The sequence below is a fragment of the Dasypus novemcinctus genome, chromosome 18 (assembly GCF_030445035.2).
Source record: "Dasypus novemcinctus isolate mDasNov1 chromosome 18, mDasNov1.1.hap2, whole genome shotgun sequence".
Taxonomy (NCBI): domain Eukaryota; kingdom Metazoa; phylum Chordata; class Mammalia; order Cingulata; family Dasypodidae; genus Dasypus; species Dasypus novemcinctus.
In genome coordinates, this window is record NC_080690.1 from 52,555,899 (window position 1) to 52,583,604 (window position 27,706).

General features: G+C 42.9%; 1 protein-coding gene across 3 annotated transcripts in view; it reads left to right on the top strand.

Moving 5' to 3' along the window:
• The first annotated feature begins 13,844 nt into the window (after positions 1–13,844).
• LSM14A (LSM14A mRNA processing body assembly factor) overlaps positions 13,845–27,706 on the top strand; it is a 74,382-nt gene continuing 60,520 nt past the window's right edge. The window contains exon 1 of one of the 3 annotated variants that reach the window (XM_004450277.4): positions 13,845–14,331. In XM_004450277.4, the coding sequence (XP_004450334.1) occupies positions 14,211–14,331 (121 nt within the window). In that variant the 5' untranslated portion in view covers positions 13,845–14,210. The remainder of the gene's footprint in view (positions 14,332–27,706) is intronic. The other 2 variants (XM_071209208.1, XM_004450279.4) reach the window with 2 other exon arrangements.

Sequence of the window (27,706 nt, forward strand, 5' to 3'; positions counted from 1 at the left end):
ACTTTGTCAGATCTGCAATACACTCTGGGGCTCTCCCTGCTCAACCCTGCTTCTTCTCCCTTTTACCTTTCGTAGGCATTACCTTGTGTGTGTATATGTGTTCTTCTGTATCCGCTTGCACCCCTGTCAGCAGCACTGGAAATCTGTCTCTCTTTTTGTTGCATCATCTTGCTGTGTCAGCAATCCATGTGTGCGGCACCACTCCTGGGCAGGTTGCGGGTTTTTTTATTTTTTTGCGCGGGGTGGCTCTCCTTGCAGGGCGCACTCCTTGCACATGGGGCTCCCCTACACGGGGTCACCCCTGCATGGCAGGGCACTCCTTGAGCACCTCAGCACTGCACATGGGTCAGCTCCAGGGTTTGAACCCTGGACCTCCCATATGGTAGGCGGATGCTCTATCAGTTGAGCTGAATCCACTTCTGGCATTACCTTTGATAAACCTCTTGCACTCCTAACTCTGCCTCAGTATCTGCTTTTGTGAAGAACCAAATAACACACATGCTGACTTTAGAACCCAGCACTGTTTAAGATGTGACTCCTTCACTCTATGTTAAATAACTACCTGGCACAAAGTAGGATCAGTGGATATTAGTTGCCTTTTCCTTTTGCTTCATTTAGGATATGCATTTGGCTTCTAGTTAAGAATCAAAATAACACTGGCATAAATAAGATAGTTAACAATCCATGATGATAGGGTGGCTTCATAGTGTCACAAATATCCCAGCTTTTCAGCTGATCTTACCATGAAGTAAGACATGTAGGGGAAGCCATCTTGGACCAACAGACCAACCTAGCTGCCACCAAATAACCCCAGTTGATGCTACATGGAGCAAGAGCTTGCTCAGTCAAGGCTTGCTTGATTTCCTGATTCACAAAATTGTGAGATAAAATAATAATTTTGAGTCACCGAATTTGGGGTAGATTGTTACACATAAATAGATAACCAGAGTACATTCTCTAACTAATACATGGAGAAAAAAAATACCATAAAATCCTATTTCTAATACTTTGATACAATAGCATTTGGGGACTATTACTTTCCTGCTTTATTTTCATAGGTTTGTCAATTTTTCTCCTTTAATAAATAGTCTTTATACTCTTACAATATTGTATTCAGCTTTTAAATTTAAATACTATTTCATAAATATGTGTATATTGATAAATAGCCTTAGTTTTGATGTTTAGTTTTAATCATTTTATAATACAAGAAGACTTTAAATCTTTTTAAAATTGAGATATAATTCACATACCATAAAATTTACCTTTTTTTAAAGATCTATTTATTTACTTTATTTTTCCTTTATTTAGCCCCGCCTCCACCAGATGGCTCTCTTGTCTGTCTGCTCATTGCTTGCCTTCTCTGGGAGGCACCAGGAACTGAACATCAGACCTCCCACATGAGAGGGGAGTGCCCAATACCCTAAGCCACATCCGCTCCCTGTGGGCTGCAGTGTCTGCTAGCTTGTGGCATCTGCTCGTTGTGGCAAGAGGTGGCGTCTGCTCAACTTCTTTTAGGAGGCACCAGTACCAGGACCCAAACCGGGGACCTCCCATGTGGTAGGTAGGCACCCAACTGATTGAGCCACATACACGTCCCAAAATTTATCCTTTAAAGTATACAATTTTATACTAAAAGCCACTTTAGTAGCACAACCATCACTAATTCCAGAACATTTCGATCACCCCAAAAAGAAACCTCGTGCCCATTAGCACTCCCTTTCCATTCCCACTCCCCACCTACCCTACCCCCCGGCAACCAGTAATCTATTTTTTTGTCTCTATGGATTTGCCTATTGTGGACATTTTACATGAATGAAATCACACAAGGTGTGGCCTTTTGGATCAGGGTTTTTTGCTTAGCATAGTGTTTTTATGGTTCAACCATTTTGTAGCATGTGTCAATACTTCTTTTTTTTTTTAAGGAGGTTCCAAGAATAGAACCCAGGACCTCGTATATGGGAAGCAGTCACTCAGTCACTGAGCTACATCCACTCCCCAGTGAAATTTGTTTTGTTTTTTTTTTTCATTTGCTTGTTTGAGTTAGGAGGTAACAGGTATCAAACCCGGGACCTAGTCATACATGGGAAGCAGGCACTCAACCACTTGAGCTACATCTGAAGCTTATTCATTCTTCTTTGAAGATTTATTTATTTCTCTTCCCCATCCCCCATCCCGACCCTCATTGTCTGTTCTCTGTGTCCATTCACTGTGTGTTCTTCTGTGTCTGCTTGTAATCTCATTAGGCGTCTCTGGAAACTGAACTTGGGACCTTCCAGAGTGGGAGAGAGGCAATCTTTCTCTTGCACCATCTCAGCTTCTTTTTCTGCTAGGTCTTTTATTGTCTCTCCTCTGTGTCTCTTGCTATGTCATCTTGCTGCACCAGCTCTCTGCATCAGCCGGCACTCCTATGCAGGGTGGCACTCCTGCACAGGGGTCATCCTGCAAGGGGAGGCATTCCCTCTCATGGTGGCACACCCACATGGGCTGGCACTCTGCATGGGCCAGTGTGCCACACAGGCCAGCCTGCCTTCACCAGGAAGCCCTGGGCATCGAACCCTGGACCTCCTATATGGTAAATGGGAGCTCAACTGCTTGAGTCACATCCGTTTCCCTTCATTGTTTTTAGGACTTTTTTTTTTTTTATATATCACATTTTGTTTATCCATTCATTAGTTGATGGATATTTGGGTTGTTTCTATATTTTGACTCTTATGAATAATGCTTCTATGAATATTTGTGTACAAGTTTTTGTGTGGAAATATGTTTTACTTCTCTTGGAGATATACCTAAGAAAGAAATAGTTGGGTCATATGATAACTCTATGCTTAGCTTTCTTTCTTTTTAATTAATTTATTGAAGTATATCATACATAAACATACATAAACAATAAATGTATAATAATAGTTGTGAACTTACAAAACAAACATATATAACATCATACAGGACTCTCATAACTCACCCTAACACCAATAACTTGCATTGTTGTTAAACTTTTTAAACTAATGATTAAAGAGCAATATTAATACTAGCCAAAGTATTTTCCTCCCAACCAACCCTATTATTATTATCTTTATATCATTTTTATATGAACAGACATGACATAAACAATTACGTGTATATTGGGAAGCAGACATGGCTCAACTGATAGAGCATCTGCCTACCGTATAGGAGGTCCAGGGTTCAATACCCAGGGCTTCCTGGCCATGTGGTGAGCTGGCCCATGCACAAGGCTGCTGCACACAAGGACTGCTGTGCCACGCAGGAGTGCCCCCCCCATAGGAGTGCCTTTCAAGGAGAGCCACCCCGCATGAAGAAAATGCAGCCCACCCAGGAGTGGCGCTGCACACGTGGAAAGCTGACACAGCAAGATGACACAACAAAAAGAGACACAGATTCTTGGTGCTGCCTGACAAGAATGCAAGTGGACACAAAAGAACACATAGCGAATGGACACAGACAGCAGATAACTGGGGGGGGCAGGAGGGTGGGAAGGGGAGAGAAATGAATCAAAAATTTTAAAAAAAACCAATTAAGCGTATAGTAAAAGTTGAGAAATTACAAAGCAAACATCCATAACATCATACAGAGGTCCCACACATCAACCCTCCATCAACACCTTACATTTTCCAGAGATGTTTCTGACAAATTATGAAAGAATATTATCAAAATCTTACTAATAATCATAGCCTTTATCTTATATTTGGTGTGTTTTCCCCCAACCCACCCTATGATTTTTTTAAAATATTTTTTTAAAGATTTATTTATTTCTCTCCCCTCCCCCCCCACCATGGTTGTCTGTTCTCTGTGTCTTTTTGCTGTGTCTCCTTCTTTGTCCACTTCTGTTGTTGTCAGCAGCACGGGAATCTGTGTCTCTTTTTGTTGCATCATCTTGTGTTAGCTCTCCGTGTGGGCAGTGCCATTCTTAGGCAGACTGCACTTTCTTTCGCGCTAGGCGGCTCTCCTTATGGGGCACACTCCTTGCGCATGGGGCTCTGCGGCGGCTTGCTCGGTTGGTAGAGGTGGGGTCTGGCTGCGGACGAGGGGTCGGTCCAGCTCTGGACGAGGGGTCAGTCCCGCTTGGGACGAGGGGTCGGTCCGGCAGCAGACGAGGGATCGGTCTCACAAGGGGTTGCGCGGTTCGGCTGACGGGGTCGCCCGGCGAAGCCGGCGACGAAGGGGTCGCCCGGAGAAGCCGGCGACGAAGGGGTCGCCCGGAGAAGCAGGCGACGAAGGGGTCGCCCGGAGAAGCAGGCGACGAACTGGGGACAAGGGAGGCCAGGCCCTTGTCGGGGGCTCTCAGGACTGGAGGGCGCACGGCAGAAGAACTACCGCGGAGACAAGGTAAACACGCAAGTCCACTTTACTGAGGGAGAGGCAACAGTTTTATAGGGGCTGGGGAAGGCTGATTGGTCGAAGCCACGCCCTGTTCTGATTGGTTGCCGGAGAAAGGTCAGTGGGCGGTACTGGACGGGGGAGGGGTGGTGGTTAGGGATTGGCTGTCGCTGTTGCTGGGGGAAGTGGCAGGGTTTAGGGATTGGTGGCTGCTGTTGCTGGGGTGGAGGGCAGACTTGAGTTTCCTGCCCACGCCTGGCTGTTGCTGCTGTCGGGGGAGGGGAAAAGGGCAGACTGGATTTTTCCGCCCACGCCTGGCTGTTGCTGCTGTCGGGGGAGGGGAAAAGGGCAGACTGGAATTTTCCGCCCTGCGCCTGCGCAGGGAGAAAGAAGGCATCGTGTGGCGCCATCCGGGAGGAGGGGTGGCCGCGGAAGCATGGCTGCCGAGAAGGGGAGACCCGAGGGCACTCTGCGCCCATGCCGAGCTCCCTTCAGGGGTGGCGGTGAGTCCGACCAGCCACCCTATTATGGGGGCAGCGGCTTGGCCTACCGCGGCCGCTCCCCCGCCAGGCCAGCAAACCACGCTTCAGCCCGAGGGGTGACCGCAGGGCTCCCCTACGCAGGGGACACCCCTGCATGGCACGGCACTCCTTGCGCGCATCAGCACTGCACATGGGCCAGCTCCACATGGGTCAAGGAGGCCCGGGGTTTGAACCGCAGACGTCCCATGCGGTAGACGGACGCCCTAACCACTGGGCCAAGTCCACTTCCCTTTAAATATATTTTTTATGACAGAAGTTCTAAACTTATAAAACAATCACACACACGTGCAGAATTCCCCAACAACACCCCTCCATCAACACACCACACTGTGGTGGATCATTTGCTACAGGTAAGATAATATCATCTGATTGTTACCATGTCCATAGTGTACATTTGGTTCACATTTTCCATACTGCCTCATTATCGATACAGTAAATCTTTCACATAGATGCAAGAATGTTATATTTTTACTGCTAACCACAGTCCAAAGTTCACTCCAGCTGTAATTTTCCCATGTTTCTGCATATTCCCAACACCCTGCAGTGGTGATGTACATTTGCTCCAGCTCACAAAGGACACTCTTGCATCTGTACCATCAACCACAGTTCTCATCCACCTCTTGGTTTACTGTGCTATTAAGTTCCTAGATTATTCTCTAGCATTCTGTCAAAAGGAATTTACGTACCTAGACTACCATTTTCAGCCACATCCCCATTTATAAACTAGCTGTTACTCACTATGTGTTACCATCTACTCTATACATTTCCACACTTTTACAGTAAAGCTAATTAAAACTTCTACATACATTAAACCTCAGTAGTCCATCTCAGTCCTCCTCTTATCTCCTTTAAGAATCCACCACCTACCACCAGGTCTTGAAAATATTTTCCTACAATTTCTTCTAGAAGTTTTATGGTTCTTGCTTTAATTTTTAGGTTTTTGATCCATTTTGAGTTAATTTTTGGATAAGTGTGAGATAGGGGTCCTCTTTCCTTCTTTTGGCTATGGCTATCCAATTCTTTCAGCACCATTTGTTGCATGGACTTTTCTGCCCGAGATGTGTGGATTTGACAGGCTAGTCAAAAATCACTTGACCATACATGTGAAGGTCTGTTTCTGAAACATCAGTTTGATTCCATTGGTCTATGTGTCTGTCTTTATGCCAGTACCATGCTTTTTTTTTTTTTTTTTTACCACTATACTTAGGTAATAGGATTTAAAGTCTGGAGATGAGGGTTCGCTTTTCCTTTTTATGGTGTTCCTGGCTATTCAGGACCCCTTACTCTTCCAAATAAATTTGATGATCATCATTTCAATTTTTTTAAAATGCTGGTGGGATTGCATTGAATCTGTATATCAATTTGAGTAGAAGTGACATCTTAATGATATTTAGTCTTCCAATCCATGAGCATGGAATGTTCTTCAGTTGTTTAGAGCTCTTTTGATTATTTTAACATCGAGTTACAGCTTTCTGAATACAAATGCTTTACATCATTGGTTAAGTTTATTCCTGACTGAGTTTTATCTGTCATTTTATTTTCACCATTCTTTTGGTACTTTTAGTTACTTTTATTGACAAAATCTTCATTTCTAGACTCTCTTCCAAGCTTTTCTCTTCTGTCTTTTCTTTTCAGGCTCTAGCACTCCCTTTAGTATTTCCTGAAAATCTGATCTCTTGCTTAGCAATTCTCTTAGATTCTGTTTATCTGTGAATATTCTAATTTCTCCTCCATTTTTGAAAGATAGTCTTGTGGGATATAAGATTCTTGGTTGGAAGTTTTTCTCTTGCAGTATCTTAAATATATCAGACCACCGTCCTCTTGCCTCCATGGTTTCTGGTAAGAAATCAGAACTTAATCTTATTGGGTATCCCTTATATGTTATGCATTGCTTTTCTCTTGCTGTTCTCAGAATTTCTCTCCTTGTCCTTGGTATTTGACATTCTGATGAGTATGTGTCTCGGAGTTGGTCTATTTGGATTTTTTCAGATGGGAGTAGGTTGTGCTTCTTGGACATAGATATCTATGTCCTTCAATAGGGTTGGGAAATTTTCTACTATTATTTCTTCAAATATTCCTTCTGCCCCTTTTCCCTTCTATTCTCCTTCTGGGACACCCATGACACATATTTTTGCATGCCTTTTGCTGTCATTTAGTTCCCTGAGACCTTGTTCAATTTTTTCCATTCTATTCTTCATGTGTTCTTTTGTATGTTCACTTTCAGAGACCATGTCTTCAAGCTCACCAATCCTTTCTTCTGCCTCCTCAAATCTGCTATTATATGATTCTAATGATTTTTTTAAAGAAAGATTTTTCTTTTTTTTAAATTATTTATTCCTCTTCCTTCCCCCATCCCCCACCCCCAGTTGTCTGCTCTGTGTGTCCATTCATTGTGTGTTCTTCTGTGACCGCTTCTATCCTAAAAAAGAATCTGTGTTTCTTTTTGTTGTGTCATCTCATTGTGTCAGTTCTCCATGTATGCAGCACCATTCTTGGGCAAGCTGCACTTTCTTTTTGCACTGGGCGGCTCTCCTTATGGGGCTCACTCCTTGCACGTGGGGCTCCCCTACACGGGGGACACTCTGCGTGGCACAGCACTCCTTGTGAACATCAGCACTGTGCATAGGCCAGCTCCACACAGGTCAAGGAGGCCCGGGGTTTGAACCGCGGACCTCCCATGTGGTAGATTGTTGGTGAGCTTGCTGGCAAACAACATGTAGCCAGAATGGCCACTAAGCATACACAATGGCTATCACAAAAGGCACCTCCCTTCTTCCTAGCCAGCTTCCCGCCAGAGAAGCCCGCGTGCGCCAACTTCAAAACTACCTCATCCCATCAAGTAGCTGCTTCATATTATCCCAATCCCCTTAGCCTATCTATAATTGACATGTCACCTCAAGCCCCCACCCCTGCCTATATAAGCTGTACCACTTCCCCAATAAACCAGACCTGCGCCACGAGCCTGTGTCTCCGGGGTGGTTACTGCGTGTTTAACCTGGCTGTGTGATACCGGGGCCCCGTCATCACTCACAAACCATTCGAGAAGTTCGCCTCACCGAGGCGAAAACCGTCTAGCTAACGGCCAGGCCAGCCATATAGCTAACGGCCCCAGGGGCACGCCCACAGTAGGTGGACGCCCTAACCATTGGGCCAAGTCTGCTTCCCTCCAATGATTTGTTTATTTCACTTATTGCCTCTTTCATTCCCATAAGATCCACTATTTTTCTATGTATGCTTCCAATTTTTTTCTACTCATCCAGTGTCTTCTTAATATCCTTAATCTCTTCAGCCATCTCATTGAATATATTAATGAGATTTGTTTGAATATCTATGATTAGTTGTCTCAAGTCCTTTATGTCATCTGGAGGCTTATCTTGTTCCTTTAACTGGGCCACAGCTTCCTTTTTCTTGGTGTGGATTGTAATTTTTGGTTGGTGTCTTGGTATCTGGCATACTAGAGTATTTACTCTGGGTGCAGTTTTTCTCTTTAGTTTAGGGTTTCCTGCCCTTTCTCCCTTGCTGGTTGTGCATTAGGAGCCAAGGTTGTAATTGGTGCTATAAGCCATCGAGTCTCAAGCTGCCCTCATTGCACCAGGAACCAATGAAGCTTCTCCCAACTATCTCCTTTGCATGGGGTAGGGACAGAGTCACAGCTGTGTAGAATAATCCAAGTCATGCAGGCCTAGACTGTATTTGCCCAGAGAGACTGATGAATCTTCACACCCCATTCTCCCCTGCCTGGGGTGGGGATGGAGCTGCAAGTGTGGGCAGCAATCTATGCAGTGCAGGTCCAAGATGACCACGGTTGCCCTGGTAGACTTCCGATTATTCAGTCTGTGCATCAGACATACATCTAGAATAGGATATAGGTACAGTACTTAATACTAATTAATGTACTACTCAATGCATAAGTTTCTCTTTGAGCTGTATATAATAGATTTAAGTTTCAGGTTTGCAATTCCTTACATGGTATCTCTCCATGGGAGCAAGCCATAATGCCAATTGTATTTAAGTTCTACTGACAGTACTCTGGTGATCATTGCTCCACTTGGTATGTCTTTCACGCAAAAGGTACCTGCAGTTACCTGGATAGGCTGGTACAGGGCCTGCCAGCCTCCTCCCTGCCAGAGGCGGGGCTGAAGCTTAGTCTAGGGTTGCAGGCAGATCTGGGTGAAAGAAACTGCTTTCTACCATCACTGTGATTTTCCATCCTGGCTTCCCCTCAGGCTGAGGGTGGAGTCAAAATGGAGGTCATCAGCTTCTTTCCAACTTGGACAGATGCACACCCTGGCTGTTCCCAGGATTATACCCTAGCCAGCCAAGTCTACCAATCAGCAGCCAAAATCAGCAGGCAACCGTCTCCTTCTCCCCTGTTTTTGGGAAATGGAGCTTCCAATTCCAGCCACAGAATAGCTCCTGGGGTGGCTTGAGCGACCAGAGTAGGACAATCACTGACCTCCACAGCTTGGCTGATAATTTTCCAGAGAGGCTGGCGCAGGTCCCTGCAGCTTCTTCCCTGCTGGAGGTGGCACTGGGGCCTAGGCTAGAGCTGCAATCTGATCTGGATGGAAAGAAGCCAGTCCCTACCAGCACTGGGATTTTCAGTCCACCCCACTTCCTCTCATGTCAGGCGTGGAGTTAAAATGGCAGCTATGGGCCTCCTTCTGACTTGGACAGGCTCAAACTTTAGCTGTTCTCAGGATTATACTTTAGCCTGCTGAATTAACTCAGCTGAAGTTGGTGTCCACTTGTCTCTTCCTCCCCAGTTTTTGGGAAGTGGAGCTTTCAATTCCAGCGACAGAACAGCCCCCGAGGTGGCTTGTGCCTCCGTTGGAGGATGGGCACCAGCCTCCGTGCCATGGAGTGCTCTGCTTATAAGACTTCTCTGCAGATGGGCAGTCTCCTCTTCCCATTTCTTCAAGGATGTTGCAGGATGCTCTTTTTGCCTCCTAGAGCCCCCAAACAGGTGCTTCAGCTAGCTCCAGAGAGCTCTGGATGTTTACTAACTTCACTATAGCATGAGCTGACTCTAGGAGCTCCTTACTCTGCCACCATTTTGCTGGTTGTCTATGCTTAGCTTTTATATATATATATATTTTTTTTTTCTCTCCCCTTCCCCGTCCCTCCCCCCCACCTCCCCAGTTGTCTGCTCTCTGTGTCCATTGGTTGTGTGTTCTTCTGTGACCACTTCTATCCTTATCAGAGGCACTGGGAATCTGTGTTTCTTTTTGTTGCATCATCTTGTTGTGCCAGCTCTCTGTGCGGAGCCATTCTTGGGTAGGCTGCACTTTCTTTCGTGCTGGGTGGCTCTCCTTACGGGGCGCACTCCTTGCACATGGGGCTCGCCTACGCGGAGGACACCCCTGCATGGCACAGCACTCCTTGCGCACATCAGCACTGTACATGGGCCAGGTCCATATGGGTCAAGGAGGCCTGGGGTTTGAACCACAGACCTTTCATGTGGTAGGTGCACACTCTATCCATCGGACCAACTCCACTTCCCTGCTTAGCTTTTTTGAGGAACTGCCAATCTGTTTTCCAAAGGGACTATACCATTTTACATTCCCATCAGCAATAGATGAGTCTTCCAATTTCTTCACAGCCTTTCCAATATTTGTTATTGTCCACCTTTTTTATTACAGCCATTCTAGTGTTTGTGAAGTAGTATCTCATGTGTTTGATTTGCACTTCCGTAATGTCTAATGATGTTGAGCATTTTTTCCTGTGCATGTCCTTATTTGCATATTATTTGTATATCTTCCTTGGAGAAATTTCTATTCAAATCCTTTGCCCATTTTTTAATCAGGCTATTTATCTTTTCATTGTTGAGTTGTAAGTGTTCTTTATATATTATGGATAGAAGTCTCTTATCAGATCTATTATTTGCAAATACTATTTCTAATTCTATGAGTTGTATTTTTGCTTTCCAGTTAGTGTCCTTTGAAGCACAAAGGTTTTTAATTTTGATTAAGTTCAGTTTATCTATTTTCTTTCTTTGGCTGTTTGTGATTTTGGTGTCCTATCTGAGAAAACACTGCTTAATCCAAAGTCACAAAGATTTACTCCTATGTTTTCTTCTAAGATTATTTTATAGTTTTAGGTCTTACATTTAGGTCTTTGATCCTTTAATTTTGGTATTTGATCCTTTGAGTTAATTTTTGTCTATGGTGTGAGATATTTTGAATCTTGCATATCAAGTGCAGAGGGATATAAGGAGCCTTTCAGATCAAACAGGAGATGACTGAATGAATGCTCAGGGAGGGCAAGTGAGAAGTATGTTCCAGGAAGAAGAAATTCTGTGTGGCCAGGGCCTAAGGTGTGAAAAGAGTATGTGCCCACATAGCAGTGACTAAACCAAACGATATCTGGGTTTTCCCACATTCTTCAACAGCCACCACCACCACCCCATCTCAAGCAAAGACAAATATAAGTTAAAAACAGCATACTAGTTGGAAGTACAACTTTAAAGAAAACTCCAGTCCTACTGGTCTCCCTTCCAATTGGATTGTCATCTCTTAATCCCTGTGTGTGATATAGAAATTCTAGAACTTCTGCTGCTCTAGAATGTTCAATGGAGAGGGAGCTATAATTTTTTTCTGTAGGATACTGGGAGCCAACAACAGCTCTTAAGCAGGGAAGCAACAGGGAATTTGGGCTTTAGGAAAACTGCTGATTTTTTTTCTAGCACATAAGTTGGTGGTTCAAATGAATAATATACCATGGCTACCACTCTGATCAATTGCATTTATACATAGTTTCTGGTGCACAAGTTTTGGTGACTGATTGGGTGCAGCTAGATAAGTACTCCTGCTTTCAGGGTTGGACACCTGAGTGAGTCCTGGGGCCCGTGATAGGGATAGGAAGCATAGACAAAGAGCAGGTTTACTTTTTGTGATGTGTGTGTGGGGAGGGTAAGGGATAGATGGGGATAATTTGGGGCACATTGAGTTTGAAATGCCTGTGGAACACCCAAGCAATTGCATCTAGTAGGTAATATGGTCCTGGAAGTCAGGGATCTGTAATGGAGATGTGATTTCAGGAATCACCAGGTTATAGATGGAAAGGATGAGTTCAATGAGGCAGCATGAGAAGGTAAACTGGGTCCCAGGCCTGGAATAAAGAGAACATGAATAAGATTCCAACTCCTTGCCAGGGACCTTGCACTGAACTCAGTATGTCATAGGCTTTCTTTGAAGTCACTGTGCATCAGCTTCAACACGGCCTCCTACTCTTCCTCCTGCTTCTCTCCTCAGTGATGCCAGGCTTCTCACCATTTGTTCACTCAGTTCATCTGACATGCTGCCTGTGCTCTGCCTTCATCCAACTGTTCATTCATGCAGCAAATATTTACTGAACAGCCACCCCATGCCAAATGCTATTATCAGCTCCTGAGTACACATCAGTGACCAAAAAACAAAGACCCTGCCTCAAAAAGTTTACATTCTAATGAAGGAGCCAGACACGCATAAATAATTAACAAGGCATGTCGGGAAAAGATAAATGTTGTGAAGGTAAAGCAAGCAGAATAAACGATGTAAAGTGATATTATGAGGTATTATTTTAAAACAGTGCTCAGGGAAGCCATCTCTAAGGAGGGGGCATTTGAGCAGAGTCTTTTTAAGATTTATTTTTACTTATTCCCCACCACTCATTGTTTATACTTGCTGTCTGCTGTGTCTGTTCATTGTGTGCTCATCTTTTTTTAGGAGGCACCAGAAACTGAACCCAGGACCTCCCATGTGGGAGGGAGACACCCAATGGCTTGAGCCAACTCCATTCCCTACTCATTGTGTCTCTTCATAGTGTCATCTCCATGCATCTCTCACCGTGCCAGCCCATCATATCAGTTTGCTGTCTTGCTTGTCTTCTTTAGGAGACACTGGGGAAATGAACCTGACACTTCCTGTGTGATGGGCAGGTGTCCAACTGCTTGAGCCACATCTGCTTCCCCAGAGTCTTGAATAAAGCATGAAAATTCTGGGTGAAGAGGGTTCCAATCAGGGTGAATGAGGTCAGTGTGACTGGAGCAAAGTGGGGAAAGGAGGTTAACAAGGGGCTAAATCATGTATGTCATTATAAGGCATCATAAGGCATCTGGTTTTCACTCTGCTTGCCATGGAGAACTGGAAAGGAGGTATGGTAAGGGAGGGATATGATCTTAGATTTTAACAAGATCTTTCCAGCTGCTGTGTTGCAAATAAACTATAGGGGGCAAGGACAAAAGGTAAGGGAACATTCAGAAGGCTACTGTAAAATCCTGACCTCTGTGATTGTGGCTTATTGTAGGGCAGTAGCGGTGTAGGTTGTGAGACGTGCTCATATTTTGTAGGCAAAATGGACAAGATTTGCAGTCATAAAAAGCTGTGACAGAAAAGTCAGTAAGTTTAAGGCTTTTCATCAGGGCATTTGGGTAAATGGTACCAACTACCTCGATGGGGAACCATGAAGAAAGAGCAAGTTTAGGGAGGAGTAAGCCTTTCGACATGCAAAATTTGAAATGCCAATTAAACACCCAACTGGAGAGGCCAGGGAGTTCACAGCTGCAGGCAAATATTTGGAACTGGTCAGTATAAAATGGCACTGAAAGCCATGAGCTTGGATGACACCATCCAAAAGTGTTGGAAAGAGTAGGGTTAAGGATCGAGTCTTCGGCATACAGTCCCAGACTCCAGGAGTAGCAAGATGGGGATAAAAGGGCGACAAACACTGTAATGGGACCATGAGTTTCATGAGTTCTCCAATTGCCTCAACTGAGGAAAGGTTTTAAGGGATGACTAGGAGTTGGGAAGGAGCTTTAAGGCGGGTGGGCAACTTTCCAGGCAGAAGGATCCGCATCTGCAAAGACAACCAGGACTCCTGACACGGTTCGAGTGGTCCAGAAACGGCCGAGGCAGCAGCAGGGGTCAGCAAGAGTCGCGCGTGCCTCCACACCAGCCTGAGGTATCTAGGCGCTAGGAGAAACTGAACCCCGCCCCCGCGACCGCCTTCCTCGGCGCCGGGAGCCGGACAGCGATACGCAGGCCACGGGTATTCTGCTGTACCACCGAAACTGCAGGGCCGTCCGGAGCTTTCCGTAACTACCGAGTCTCGCGAGAGCGCGGCCTCGCCGACCCAGCATGCCCTGCGCCGCCGCTGCTGCCGCCGCCGCCGCCGCCGCGCCGCGGCTTGAGGGCGGGAGGCTGGGGGAGGGTAGCGGAGCCGGCACTGCCGCCATGTTGGGTTTGAGGCGGCTGCTGTAGGGGCGAGCAGGTTAGCAGGCGTGCGTGCGTGCGGAGCGGGGACGGCGGCGTAGGATCTGCCTCTCTGCGAGCGGGCCCGAGCGGCGGCGGCGGCGCCATGAGCGGGGGCACCCCTTACATCGGCAGCAAGATCAGCCTCATCTCCAAAGCGGAGATCCGCTACGAGGGCATCCTCTACACCATCGACACCGAGAACTCCACCGTAGCTCTCGCCAAAGGTTCGCTGGGGTGGGCCTCGGGGTGGGAGGCCGGGCCTGGCATCCGCGGGCCCTTCGTTCCGCCTCCCCTTCGTTCCGCCCCGCTCCGTCTCCCTCTCGGAGGCCTCTCCCTTCCCTTTCCCGGTTGGGGCATCGCGGGCCGGGCTGCGGCCTCCTCGCGGCTTCTCGGCGACCGCTCGGCAGGTCCGCGCCTTCAATCCGGGGAACTCCAGGGCCGAGGCTGGGCGGGCGGGGCGTCCCGTAAGTCCGAGAACCGGCCGGAGAACACCGAGATGCGTGTCTTCCAACTCCGAAATTCGGTGGTTCTGTCCTCTTAACACAAAACAAAGGCAGCGCATTCAAAGAATTTTTCCACTTAGCTGGAGTTTAGTGTTGATGTATTGATTCCACAGGACCCATTTTTTCACATTCATAATTTCAGTTTGTTGAGATATTCCTCAGGTGAACTCTAGTAGCCTGCCAAAACTTTGGGTTTGCTCTGCGGCACAGACGGTCTCAAAATGCCATTCGTACCATCGAGCAGATCACATCCCACTTGTCTCAGATGTATTATTTACCTGTTAAACCGGAATCCTTTTCAAAGCCTGTTGAACAGCCATCTCTTTTGGTTGCACATTATAAACGCTGTTGTCCGAAGACCCTCCCTGCTTCTGGAAACCAGCCCAGGAGGGGAATCGAGGCGAAGCCAGAAGCTAGGGGTCAAGCTTGATCCAGGACCCTTGTTCCAAAGGCACATCCTAGTGGTCAGTGGGCACTGACAGAACCCGGTAGAGGCATGCTAGAAAAGGGAGTTCTGGATGTGAGGAGGAGAGTGCCATTATAGTATTTATTTAGCGTCGCCACCGTCTGTTTGGGTTGTTTCCTTTCACACATGGGCCTTTTCTCTGCCAGGAGGAAATCAGGAAGAAAATAAATCTCCTTAGCTCCTGATCCTAAAGGAAATCTCACACCAGTTAGGAGAGGGAAGCTAGATACCAAGGTTATTTCCCCAGTACATATGGTAAAGTTGTGGATTGAATAGCATGGTAGGTTCAGAGCAGTTAAAGTTCACTGATGGAAGGAAAAAAAATTTTAACTCCATTAAAAAAAATGTTAATCTTTAACTGATGAGACAGTCATTTCACACAGCAATTATTTAATGACTTTGCTTTGGATGTTCTATTAGATACTTTTAATAGCACTGGTGTTTGAGACAAATCTTTAACCTGGGAGATCTTTTTTCTTTTACCAAACCCTACACAAGGGCTTGATCTAGCAGGTTACATTGTGTGGTGTGGTCAGTCTTGGTGACTTTGGTGTTTCCTTCATGGTCCCTGTTTTTTCGAGTCCCTTCCTTCCTGTAAGATAAATTCCTGCGAGATATGCAAAAGTAGTGTGAGATGGTCTTCAGTTGTATCGTAGTGATGATTGTACAATCTGTAGATTTACCAAAAATCATTGGATTGTACACTTTAGTTAACAGGTCTACTTAAAAAAAAAATAGTCTGAGGGAGTACCCCGAACTTCCCCGATTTGCTTTGTTAAAACATTGTCTCATTAACTTCTCCAGAACTACTTCAGGCTGCATGACGGTTTGTTTTTAATTTACTTGTTTGTTTTGATTTTTTTCTTTTGTGTTTTTTCTCTCTTTTATTTCTTTTTATTTGAATATTGTGTTTTAGTGATGGTTAAAGAGTAGAGACATGTGCAATGATGCTTCTTAATTCAGTAAGTTTTTGCATGGTCTTGTTTTTAAATTACTTTATCTTAAGTTTCATTGTTTTTGTTTTTAACAGGTGGCTATTTTTGTAGCATTGTGGTTTTTATTTTTATGACTGTGATATTAAGAAAATCACTAAAGTTCTTGATGTAAGCCACATAGAAGTTGAAAACAGTATTTCTCATTATAGTTATTTAGTTTTTTAGAACGCATTGCTTTACCGAATCTAAATTTACAGATATCCTCTCAGCTTAGTGACTTATCAGTGCGTTGGCTGTGCTGCATTTACCCTCTCAAAGACAGTCCATATGTTTTTTTGTTTGTTTTTTTAAAAAATTTTTTTTAATTTTAAGGAGGTACTGGGGATTGAACCCCAGGACCTCATACATGGGAAGCAGGTGCTCCACCACTGAGCTACATCCGCTCCCTCATATGTTTTTAGATTTTCTAAATTATTAGTCTTCTTTAAAAAATTATGAACATATCCTTTTACACAAGAGCATAAAAACGCTTATATTTTGTATGACTCACTTTATTAAAACTTGTTTTTCAATCACTGAATTTATGTCTTTACTTTTGGCTTTTGATACTTATATCAGTGTGTACATTTTCTTAAGCAATATGTAATGTGCAGCAGCAGTTTGGGGAATTTAATCATGTTTGAAAAACCAGTTATTAAATCTAGATGTATTATTCTACATAGTATTTTTAATCTAAAAGAACTTAATAACTATCGAGGGCATTTCACTTATCTTAAATTTCAAAATTAGCAATGAGTGCTTGGCTTTTCTTTCATGTCATTTTTATGACTTCTTGGGTAATTTGATACTTGAAAATTTCACCTTTTTCAAAATCTGGTTGAAAAAAGAGAGGCAGTCTAAGATACTAAGAGCTAAAACTTATTCACTGAGTTTTGAATACAGTATGTATTTGGTTACTTTATTTGTACTCTTGATTAGGAGTTAATCGCTCCAAGTAACATTTTGAATTTCTCTTCAAAGTACTTTTTTTCCCCCACTTCTCTGAAAAGATATTTTTTCCCACTTTTTAAATTGTGAAATATACCACAGCTTAATGAATGAGATATTTTTAAACAAAGACCATTATATCCATCTGGGGCAAGATAGCCTTCGCTAGAGTTCTAGAAGCCTCCCACGTGAGTCTTCAATCACTACTCCCACTGTCTTAAGCTAGAGAGAAACTCTATTCTGTCGTTTATAGTTTTAGCAGTTAAATTTACATCACTACAGTTTAGTTTTGCCCATTTCTTAAAAACTTTATGTAAATGGATTCCTGTACTTACTTTGTTTTGGCTTTTGTTTATAGTATTTCAACATATGAATATAGCACAAGTGTATCAATTCTGTAGTTGTTTTAGATAGTCTACACTTGACATTTAGATTGTTTACATTTTTTGGCCATTAGGAATGGTGCCTTTATGAACATTTTTGGTTAAGTTGTACTGATGCATGTTTATGTAGTTTTCTTGAGCATATATATTTAGAAATTGAATTGCAGGCTCATGGGGAATCTTCATCTTTCTACATCCTCACGAACAATACTTGGTATCAGATACTTTATTTCTAGCCAATCATGAGGTGCCTTTGAAATCCTTTTCCGATTTTTCTGTTGAAATGTGTGGGGTGCCCTGTGCCTGGAGCAGGCCTCACCTACACCTAGAGACGAGTAATCTGTTGTTTTCTGTTGTTTTGTCGTTTGTGTTCTCACCATTTCTCAATAAACTATTGGCCTAACTGGAAAAAAAAAGTGTGGGGTTTTTCTGTAGTGTTCCAGGAGTATGAATCCTTTTTTTTTTTTTTTTTTTAAGGAATTTTTTTTTATCTACTCCAGGGTCATGGAGATTCTTCATTATCTTTGAAAGCTTTTTTGTTTTGCTTTTTCACGTTTAAGTCTATAATGCACCTGAAACTGACTTTGTGTATGGTATGAGGTAATTAGATCTTTAAATTTAATGAGGATTTAATGAGGGATTAAATTTAATGTATGATCCAGATAATAATTTAAGTTCCTTTCTTAGATATTACTTCTCATTTAAATCCATGTGGAGCTTTAAACTGCTCTTGAAATTTTTGGCTATTTATATTTGATGTGATATTTAATTAGGGTAACCATAAGGCCTAGTTTGCCTTGGTGAAAAGTTCTTGCTTGTGCCTGTTCTCGCATCCCTTTTTTTTCTCTTGAAAATATTACAGTTTGAACAGTCACTCTATGTCTAACCAAGAGTTCCAGAGGTATTGCTAAATGAGTATTGTCCTTTATTTTCTTTTAGAGATTTTACAGACTAGCTCTATTTCTGTAAAAAGTGAAATTGAGGTAAGTTTGATGGATTTTGATGCTGAGAACCTTTTTAAGTAAATACCAAAATGTCTTAAAGACAACCTATAGAGGCTTTAATGTTGACCTATTAAGTATGTTTATAAATAATCTGGGTTGAGGTCTTTGTCACAGCTCTCAGTTTATATTCTTCCTAGCACTGATCATGACCTACGCTACACTTAAATCCTCCTTGCTCCTTTGTATTTTTATTGTCTGTCTTCACTTCCTCTCCCCACTCTACCCACAGCTCCTGGGTGAACTGATATTTACTTAATGAGTGCATAAATGAAAATGATTCTGCATTTCTGCTTATTAATCTTATAGTAGTCTCTTGGAAGTATCTCCAAATAATGCTTTCCATGTTCACAATTGTATTTCTCTTTAAAATAAAATACTTAAAACATATTGCCTTCCTCTCCCACCCCCTAACTGTAAGAGATTTCGGAGAATTTGATTTGAGTAGAGGCACAAGATGACCTCCTGTGACAAAATTGACTTTTTGGGGGAGATAAGTTTTTACCTACACTCAAACTCAGTTATTTTTTTATAAAACTTAAGGGAAGAATCAGTTTAGGATATTTGAGGAAATTATAAGTGGTGGCACTCATGACTAGTTTGTGAAATAGTTCCGATTATAGCCACACCTGTTTTTGTACCTGTGTCTGTATGTGATTGCCAAGCCCATAATGGATTCTGAATTCTAAGAGATTTCCCGCACAAAATGGAAGCTCCACAAAGGCAGAATTTTTGTCTTACTTGTTGCTCTGTCTTTAGTGCCTATGAAAGTACTGGCACAGGGAAGTGGATTTGGCTCAACTGATAGAGCATCTCGTATCATATGGAAGGTCCAGGGTTCAAACCCAGGGTCTCCTAACCTGTGTGGTGAGCTGGCCCATGCACAGTGCTGATGCACACAAGGAGTGCCATGCCACCCGGGTGTCCTCTGCATAGGGGAGCCACACAAGCAAGGAGTACGCCCTGCAAGGAGAGCCACCCTGTACAAAAAAAAGTGCAGGCTGCCTAGGAGTGGCGCTGCAGACATGGAGAACTGACGCAGCAAGATGACACAACAAAAAGACACATAGGTTCCCAGTGCCACTGACAAGAATGCAAGCAAACACAGAAGAACACACAGCGAAGGGACACAGAGAACAGACAACAGGGGGAGGGGAGAGAAATAAATAAATCTTTTTTTTTTTTTAAGTACTGGCACATAGCAATATTTGGCACATAGTAAATATTTGAATAAATGAAAAGATAATTGTGATACGGAATGTTTCTACTTCTGGTAATATCAAAACTAGGAAAAAGTACACGTTTCCTCTAAGCATGATGTATATAGATTTTAACATTTTAAATAGAATGAACTATAATGAGTGAAATTCTGAAATAATATGTATTTAGATTAGCTATATCTGGATAATACATCACTCAAATGGAAACCAGGTTGCCACTGCTTTGGAAAAGGGGACATTGTGAAGAAATATGAATATAAAAGTCAGCTGCTGGGAAACGGATGTAGCTCAACCAATTGGGCTCCCATCTGCCGTATAGGAGGTCCAGGGTTCAATGCCCAGGGCCTCCTGGTGAGAGCAAGCTGGTCCACGCAGAGAGCTGGCCCATGCAGGAAAGTGACCCTGTGCAGTAGAGCCACCCTGCATGGGAATACTGCTGCCTTGCACAGGAAAAGCCCCATGGCCCCCACCCCGCCCCGCCTGGCAGGAGTGCCAGCCTGCATAGAGAGCTGGCGTAGCAAGATGATGCAACAAGAGACACAGAGGAGAAAAAAGTAAGAAGACATAGCAAAACAGGGGAGCTCAGGTGGCACAAGAGAGTAATCACCTCTCTTCCACTCCAGAGGGTCCCAAGATTGGTTCCCAGAGCTGCCTAATGAGAATACAGGCAGACTGTGAAGAACACACAGTGAATGGATACAGAGAACAAACAATGGGGGAGGGGGATAGAAATTTTTAAAAAATAAATCTTTTTTTAAAAAAAAGAAAGCTTATTTTAAAGTGATCTGTCCTTATTGGTGTTGGTTTCACAGCATTGTGAATGTAACATCACTGAATCATACATGGTTAAATGGCGAATTTTATGTTGTATATTTTTGCCCTTAAAATTAAGGGTTTGGTAAAAGAGTATAAAAGCAGGTAAATTGTTAGTAAATTGTTTCTTTAATCATTTGCTGAATCTTGCCCATTGCCATATTTCACCCACTCACTGAACCACATAATTATAAACTATAGCCCCAATGGGGAGGGTGGGAGAGCTTTGTGTGATGGATAAAATTCCTGTGAAATGCTTTATTTTATTGTGTGATTTGGATCTAGATCTAGCAATTCACAAAATCACTGCCTAGAGTTCAAAGACATAGTGTAATTTCAAGCCACAGTTTCTTTTGGTTGTCCTATTTAGTAAGGTTGCCAGAATTTGGAGACTTGGAAACAGTTTATTGTTGTTGTGTAATCCACAAAAATGCTCAGTAGTTCTGGGAGTCTAAAGTCAGGTGCCAAAAACTAACTTCATTTTCCAGTGTGGTAAAGATAAACCATGACTTTCTGAACCAGAGGTTGAGAAAACAGCATTAAACCACAAAGAAAAAAAATAGTAGGAGGAAGGAAATAGGAAGGGTAAAGAAATCTTATGCATGACACACAACAAGGGTTTTTTGTTTAACACAGTGTCAAAACAATAATAGCAGTAACTGCAGATTTTTAATTATTTCATGGTAAAGAATGCCCTCTACAGGAATAATTTGCCTTTTGTTTTCTTTTATGGTGCTTTAAAGGAATACTTTAACCAATACTTTAACTAAAACTGAATTTTATTGAAATAAATCTTTAAATGGATAATGTGTGAGTTAGTATGGGAATTATTATATTATGTTATGTTTGGGTTTTGTACATTTTTAAAAATTTTTTCTAGAAGACAGAGTGACCCAAAGAGCCAGTTTGAAATTCTTATCATGTATTGGGCCTTGGACAGAGTTGTTTATTTATTTATTTATTTATTTATTTCAAGATTTTTTTTTTCCCTCCCCCCCCCAGTTGTCTGCTTTCTGTGTCCATTTGCTGTGTGTTCTTCTGTGTCCGCTTGTATTCTTGTCAGCGGCACTGGGAATCTGTCTTTTTTTGTTGCGTCATCTTGCTGGGTCAGATCTCCGTGTGTGTGGCACCACTCCTGGGCAGGATGCGGTTTTTTTTTTATGCTGGGTGGCTCTCCTTATGGAGTGCACTCCTTGCATGTGGGGATTCCCTACGTGGGGGACACCCCTGCGTGGCACGGCACTCCTTGCATGCATCAGCATTGCGCGTGGGCCGGCTCATCACACAGTCAGGAGGCCCTGGATTTGAACCCTGGACCTCCCATGTGGTAGGTGAATGCTCTATCCATTGAGCCAAGTCCGCTTCCCATGGACAAGTTATTTAATCTAATATGTAGCCACCCTCCTTTTTGAAATAGGAATAATAATGCCCATCTTTCTGAGTCATTCTGGGAATTAAATGAGGTAATATAAAAACTATTTACATACTTAATAGAGGGTAGCTATCCCATTGCTATTTCCAGTCACTTTCTTTGTCTAGGTGCTCAAGTCTCTGAATTAACTCATTCATTAATTCAAACACACTGTAGTTTACAGCCTGTTGATCCTACCACTTTTCACCATCACTGATTCCCCTCATAACTTTACTTCCTTGTTCTGCTTATATTCCATGAGCAATTGTTACAATCAGTACCTTGCACATAACCTCAACACCCCTTCCCCTCTCTTGTTTTCTTGCATAAGTTTGGAGAAACTCAACCCTGATTATATCTAACACAGACATGCTGACCAGTTTCTCTCTAAATTTATGGTCACTAACCACAGCAATCATGGCCACTTCCTAGCAGTCATACTATATTTCCAGATTGGACATGCCACTTTTCTAGATGGCTCTTCCATCTCTTTTCTTTTCCTCAGCCTTTCAACACCTCCTCCCCGTCCTCCTTTCAGCCTTGATTCCTATTAACTGAGAAAAGAATAGTAAACAGAAGAGAACTTTGATAAACTCATCCCACATGTACTTACTTAGTACATCTGTGCCCCAACCCTCTCCCGTCTCTTTAGTTAATATAAGCTGTTCTTTCTGCTAAGACCATCCTTCTACTTGTACAGTAGATTTTAATCCTTCTTGATGATTCAAGAACATTGCTACAGTCGTCCTCTATTCCATTCTTTCATATTCAAATTTTCTTTCTCTACTGGATTTTTCATATCTACTTAGAGATATACTGTTATTTCTCTCCTTTAAAAAATTTTTTTGGGGAAGCGGACTTGGCTCAATGGATAGAGCATCCACCTACCACATGGGAGATCCGCGGTTGAAACCCAGGGCCTCCTACCCGTGTGGCGATGGCCCACACGCAGTGCTGATACGCACAAGAAGTGCCATGCCACTCAGGGGTGTCCCCCGCATAGGGGAGCCCCATGCACAAGGAGTGCGCCCCATAAGGAGAGCTGCCCAGCGCAAAAGAAAGTCCAGCCTGCCCAGGAGTGGCGCCACACACACACAGCACTGATGCAGCAAGATGACACAACAACAACAAAAAGAGACACAGATTCCCAGCCACTGACAAGAATAGAAGCAGACACAGAAGAACACACAGTGAATGGACACAGAGAGCAGACAACGTGGGGCAGGGTCGGGGGGGGGAAGGGGAGAGAAATAAATATTAAAAAAAAAAGAAAATGAAAAAAATTTTTTTAAAGACCAAACTACTATTCTTAACTGCATTTCCTCTTCTGTCTACTGCCCCATTTCAGTCCTTCCCTTTACAGCAAAACTACATAAAGGAATTGTCTGCACTTGTGTCCATTCTTTTTTTAATCCTCTTTATTTATGTTTTTATTTTACGGATAAGAAATTTTACTTGTCAAAGTTACCAAAGACTTCCATGTTGCTAAATCCAGTGGTCAGTTCTTATCCTTGTCCTATTTAACTGATCAGCGATATATGGCACAACTGGACTGTTCTTTTTTTTTTTATTTTTAAAGATTTATTTATTTCTCCCCCCTCCCTCCATTGTCTGCTCTCTGGGTCTGTGTTCTTCTGTGTCTGCTTATATTTTCATTAGGTGGCTCCGGGAACTGATTCTGGGACTTTCCAGAGTAGAAGAGAAGTGATTATTTTCTTACGCCACCTTAGCTCCCTGGTCTCCTGTGCCTCTTATTATCTCTTCTCTGTGTCTCTTTTTGTTGCATCATTTTGCTGCGCCAGCTCTCTGCACAGGCCAGCACTCCTGCGCAGGGCAGCACTCTTTGTGGCCAGCTCGCCACACGGGCCAGCCTGCCTTCACCAGGAGGTCCTAGGTATCAAACCCTGAACTTCCTATGTGGTAGATGGGAACCCAGTTGTTTGGGGCACATCCACTTCCCTGGTCTGTTCTTTTGAAGCATTTTCTTCACTTGGCCATAACCTGTTATTTTCCTTATACCTCACTGGTTGCTTCTGAGTTTTCTTTGCTGACTTCTCAACTCTTAAACCTCCAAATATTGGAGAGTTCCTGGACTCAGTCCTTTTTTTTTTCCTCCTCTGTTGTTTAAATTTTTTATTTTATTTAATCCTTTGAACTGGTATCACCAGTTCAGGCTTTAAATACCATCTATGTATTACTGGCTTTCATCTCTACCCTGGACTTCACCTCTGAACTCCAACTGCTTCCTTACATCTCCACATGTATGTCTACTAGGCATCCCGTATTCAACATTTCCCAAACCAGTTCCCACATTAGTCCACGTCTAATCACATAGTAACTCTATTCTTTTAGTTGTTCAGACCAGAAACTTCGGAGTATCTTTTCTTTTTTTTAAGATTTATTTTTATTTATTTCTCCCCCATGCCCCCCTTCATTGTCTGCTCTCTTTGTCCATTCGCTGTGTGTTCTTCTGTGCCTGCTTGCATTCTTGTCAGGCAGCACAGGAATCTATGTCTCTTTTTGTTGCATCATCTTGCTGCATCAGCTCTCTGTGTGTGCAGCGCCATTCCTAGGGGGGCTGCACTTTATCGCGTGGGGTGGCTCCCTGCAGGGTGCACTCCTTGCACTTCGGGCACCCCTGTGCGAGGGCCATGGCACTCCTTGCACACAGCAACACTGTGTGTGGGCCAGCTCACCACATGGGCCAGAAGGCCCTGGGTATCAAACCCTGGACCTCCTATATGGTAAGCAGACACTCTTATCAGTTGAGCCACATCCACTTCCCTGGAGTATCTTTCTTTCATACACCATATCTGATCTGCTTTTATCAGGGTTCGAGTCTCAAAATATATCCAGAATTTGACCTTTTACCACCAATGCTATTCCATTCTGGTCTATTATCTCTCACTAATTATTCAAAGACATTAGAGGGTTTCTATTTTTTATTTCCACTTGATTGCTTTTTTCTCCATTTTGCTTAAGTACCGTCTTTGTAATTTTGAAAAAATAACATGACAGTAAATTTTCGTCCTTACGTTCTTGCTTTTTGATTACTTATGGGTTATAGTGTTGTGAATTCAAAATCTTTTTTGGGGGGGGCAGCGGACTTGGCCCAAGTGGTTAGGGCATCATCTACTACATGGGAGGTCAGCGGTTCAAACTCCAGGCCTCCTTGACCTGTGTGGAGCTGGCCCATGCGCAGTGCTGATGCACACAAGGAGTGCCGTGCCACGCAGGGGTGTCCCCCGCATAGGGGAGTCCCACGCACAAGGAGTGCGCCCCGTAAGGAGAGCTGCCCAGCGGGAAAGAAAGTGCAGCCTGTCCAGGAATGGCGCCACCCACACGGAGAACTGACACAAGATGACGCAACAAAAAGAAACGCAGATTCCCGTGCCACTCACAACAGAAGCGGAAAAAGATGCAGCAAACAGACATAGAGAATAGACAACCGGGATGGGGGGAGGGGAGAGAAATAAATAAATATACCTTTTTTTAAAAAATCTTTTTTTTTCCTATAGAATTTTGGCATCATTGCTTCATTGTTTAATAAGGTTCTGGTGTTGCTGATACCGGTCTGATTCTCAGTCACTTTTTACTCTAGAAACTTTCAGGATTCTCTGTTCTTAGAGTTCAGAAATGTTATCACACTAGTGTTTGTTGGGTTGTTTTTTTGTTTTGTTTTGTTTTGTTTTCTGAGTGATTCTCTGTGGACCTTGTAAGTCTGAAGACTCAAGTCTCTTTAACCTAATAAGTTCCTTGTGTTCTTTCTCTCTTTAAAATTAGTTTCTACCTTATTTTCTTTTTCTCCCCTTCCTTACTCTCTTTTTTGCTGGAATTTTTATTAGGTGCATATATCCTCTAACTTCTTTTTTTCTTATATTTTTCATATTTTTGTCTCTTTGTTTTACTTTTTGGAGGATTAAAATATAAAATCAATCATAAGGAAGAGTACCCAACTGAAAAAGCTTAGAGTCAAGATTAAATTTAGACTGTTAGGTAAAGCTGACAGATTGGACATGTCTTTACTTTCTATCATGTTGATAAACCTTACTAAAACTACAAGAGGGTTTTTCTCCACCCCCCCTTTTTTTTTTTTTTTAAATTATTTAGTTTACAAGAGAGTTATTTTTAAGGCATGAACCCATAGAGAACGAAGTAGATTTGGAAAGGAGACAATAGCAATAGAATTTTGGAAGCTGGAAAACAAATGGATGAGTTTAAGTGACTTCTTAACAGAATTGAGAAAGCTACAGCCTAAGCAGACAGTTGAGAAAAATAAGAAGTAATTTGATATACATCTCCAAACTCCTAAAAGGCTCAGGAATTGTCACCGCCAGGTGCAGTGGGTACTAGAAAACTGTGAAGTAATTGAGGGTGAAAGTGAAGCTAAAAACTATAGAATTAGTTGAAAGTTTGTTTCAACTGTGCTCAGATCTCCAAATCCCCTTTTGCATTTCACACAACTGGATAGCTTCTCTCCAACTGGGTAAAAACTCTGGAGAAGTGGAGTAGTATCTAAGCTAAAATTTAGGATAGGTTGGGTGTGGGTAGGAGCTACCATGAAGGATAGAAACTGGTCTGGGTACTCAGAATAGTTTGTTTGAAACTTAAATTTGGATTAATAGGTTGTAATAAGGTCTTGGAGCTGATACTTGATCTGAGGCGTTTTAACTTTAAGACCACATCATAAATCTTATTCTAGATTTCTGTTTGAACTTTCTTGGCCTTACTTTTCCTAACTAACTTTGCAAAGCAACATTTCTTGAAGAATTCAACCATTTTATTTGTTACTCCCAAATTTTGATATTCATTGGACTTGTCTCTTTTCCTTTTAGGTTGATATTAGAATCTAATTTATCAATTTTAGTTTACTCAAAATTTAAGTCTCTGAAATTTTTTTGTTATGTAATGTTGCTACAATAAAGAATAATTTTTTTTGTAAAGTTAAGACTTTGAGAAAATGCTAATGATGTCATGGAGAGGATTCTAACTATAATTATGTAGATTAAGTATATAATGTTTATATCCTGTTTAAGCTTAGCGAATATAGATATTTTATAATATAGGTATTATACTGAGGAGTTGGTCATTACCCCTCCAACCATATTCTGTGACTGCATGTGCAGGTATATATACCTTGGTAACCAGGTTTGGTTTTAGGGTGATATTTGAACTTGCTTTGATATGGAGACATTTTAGATACGTGATTTTGCCACATACTTGCACCCATTCCTTCCTTCCTTCCTCTCTCTTCCTCCCTCCCTCCTTCCTTCCTTCCTTTTTTTTTAAAGGCAGTCATGAAATGTTTTTTGTTTAGGTACTCAACCACTCAGCTACATCCACTCCCCGTGGAATGTATTTTTATTAATGAATCTGTGCTATTGTTTGTAGCCAGAAATAAGTTGATTATATTTAATAGAGAAAATTATTTTCCCCATTTCCCCTGCTTTTCTTTTTTTTTAAGATTTTATTTATTTCTCTCCCCTTCCCCCCCACCCACCCCCCTGCCCTAGTTGTCTGTTCTCTGTGACCATTTGCTGCATGTTCTTTTTTTGTCTGCTTCTGTTGTCAGTGGCACGGGAATCTGTATTTCTTTTTGTTGCGTCATCTTGCTGTGTCAACTCTCTGTGTGTGTGGCACCATTCCTGGGCAGGCTGCACTTTTCTTTCGCGCTGGGTGGCTCTCCTTACGGGGCGCACTCCTTGTGCGTGGGGATCCCCTATGCGGGGTCACCCCTATGTGGCGCGGCACTCCTTGCGTGCATCAGCACTGTGCATGGGCCAGCTCCACACAGGTCAGGGAGGCCTGGGGTTTGGACTGCGGACTCTCCATGTGGTAGACGGAAGCCCTGTCCACTGGGCCAAGTCCGCTTCCCTCCCC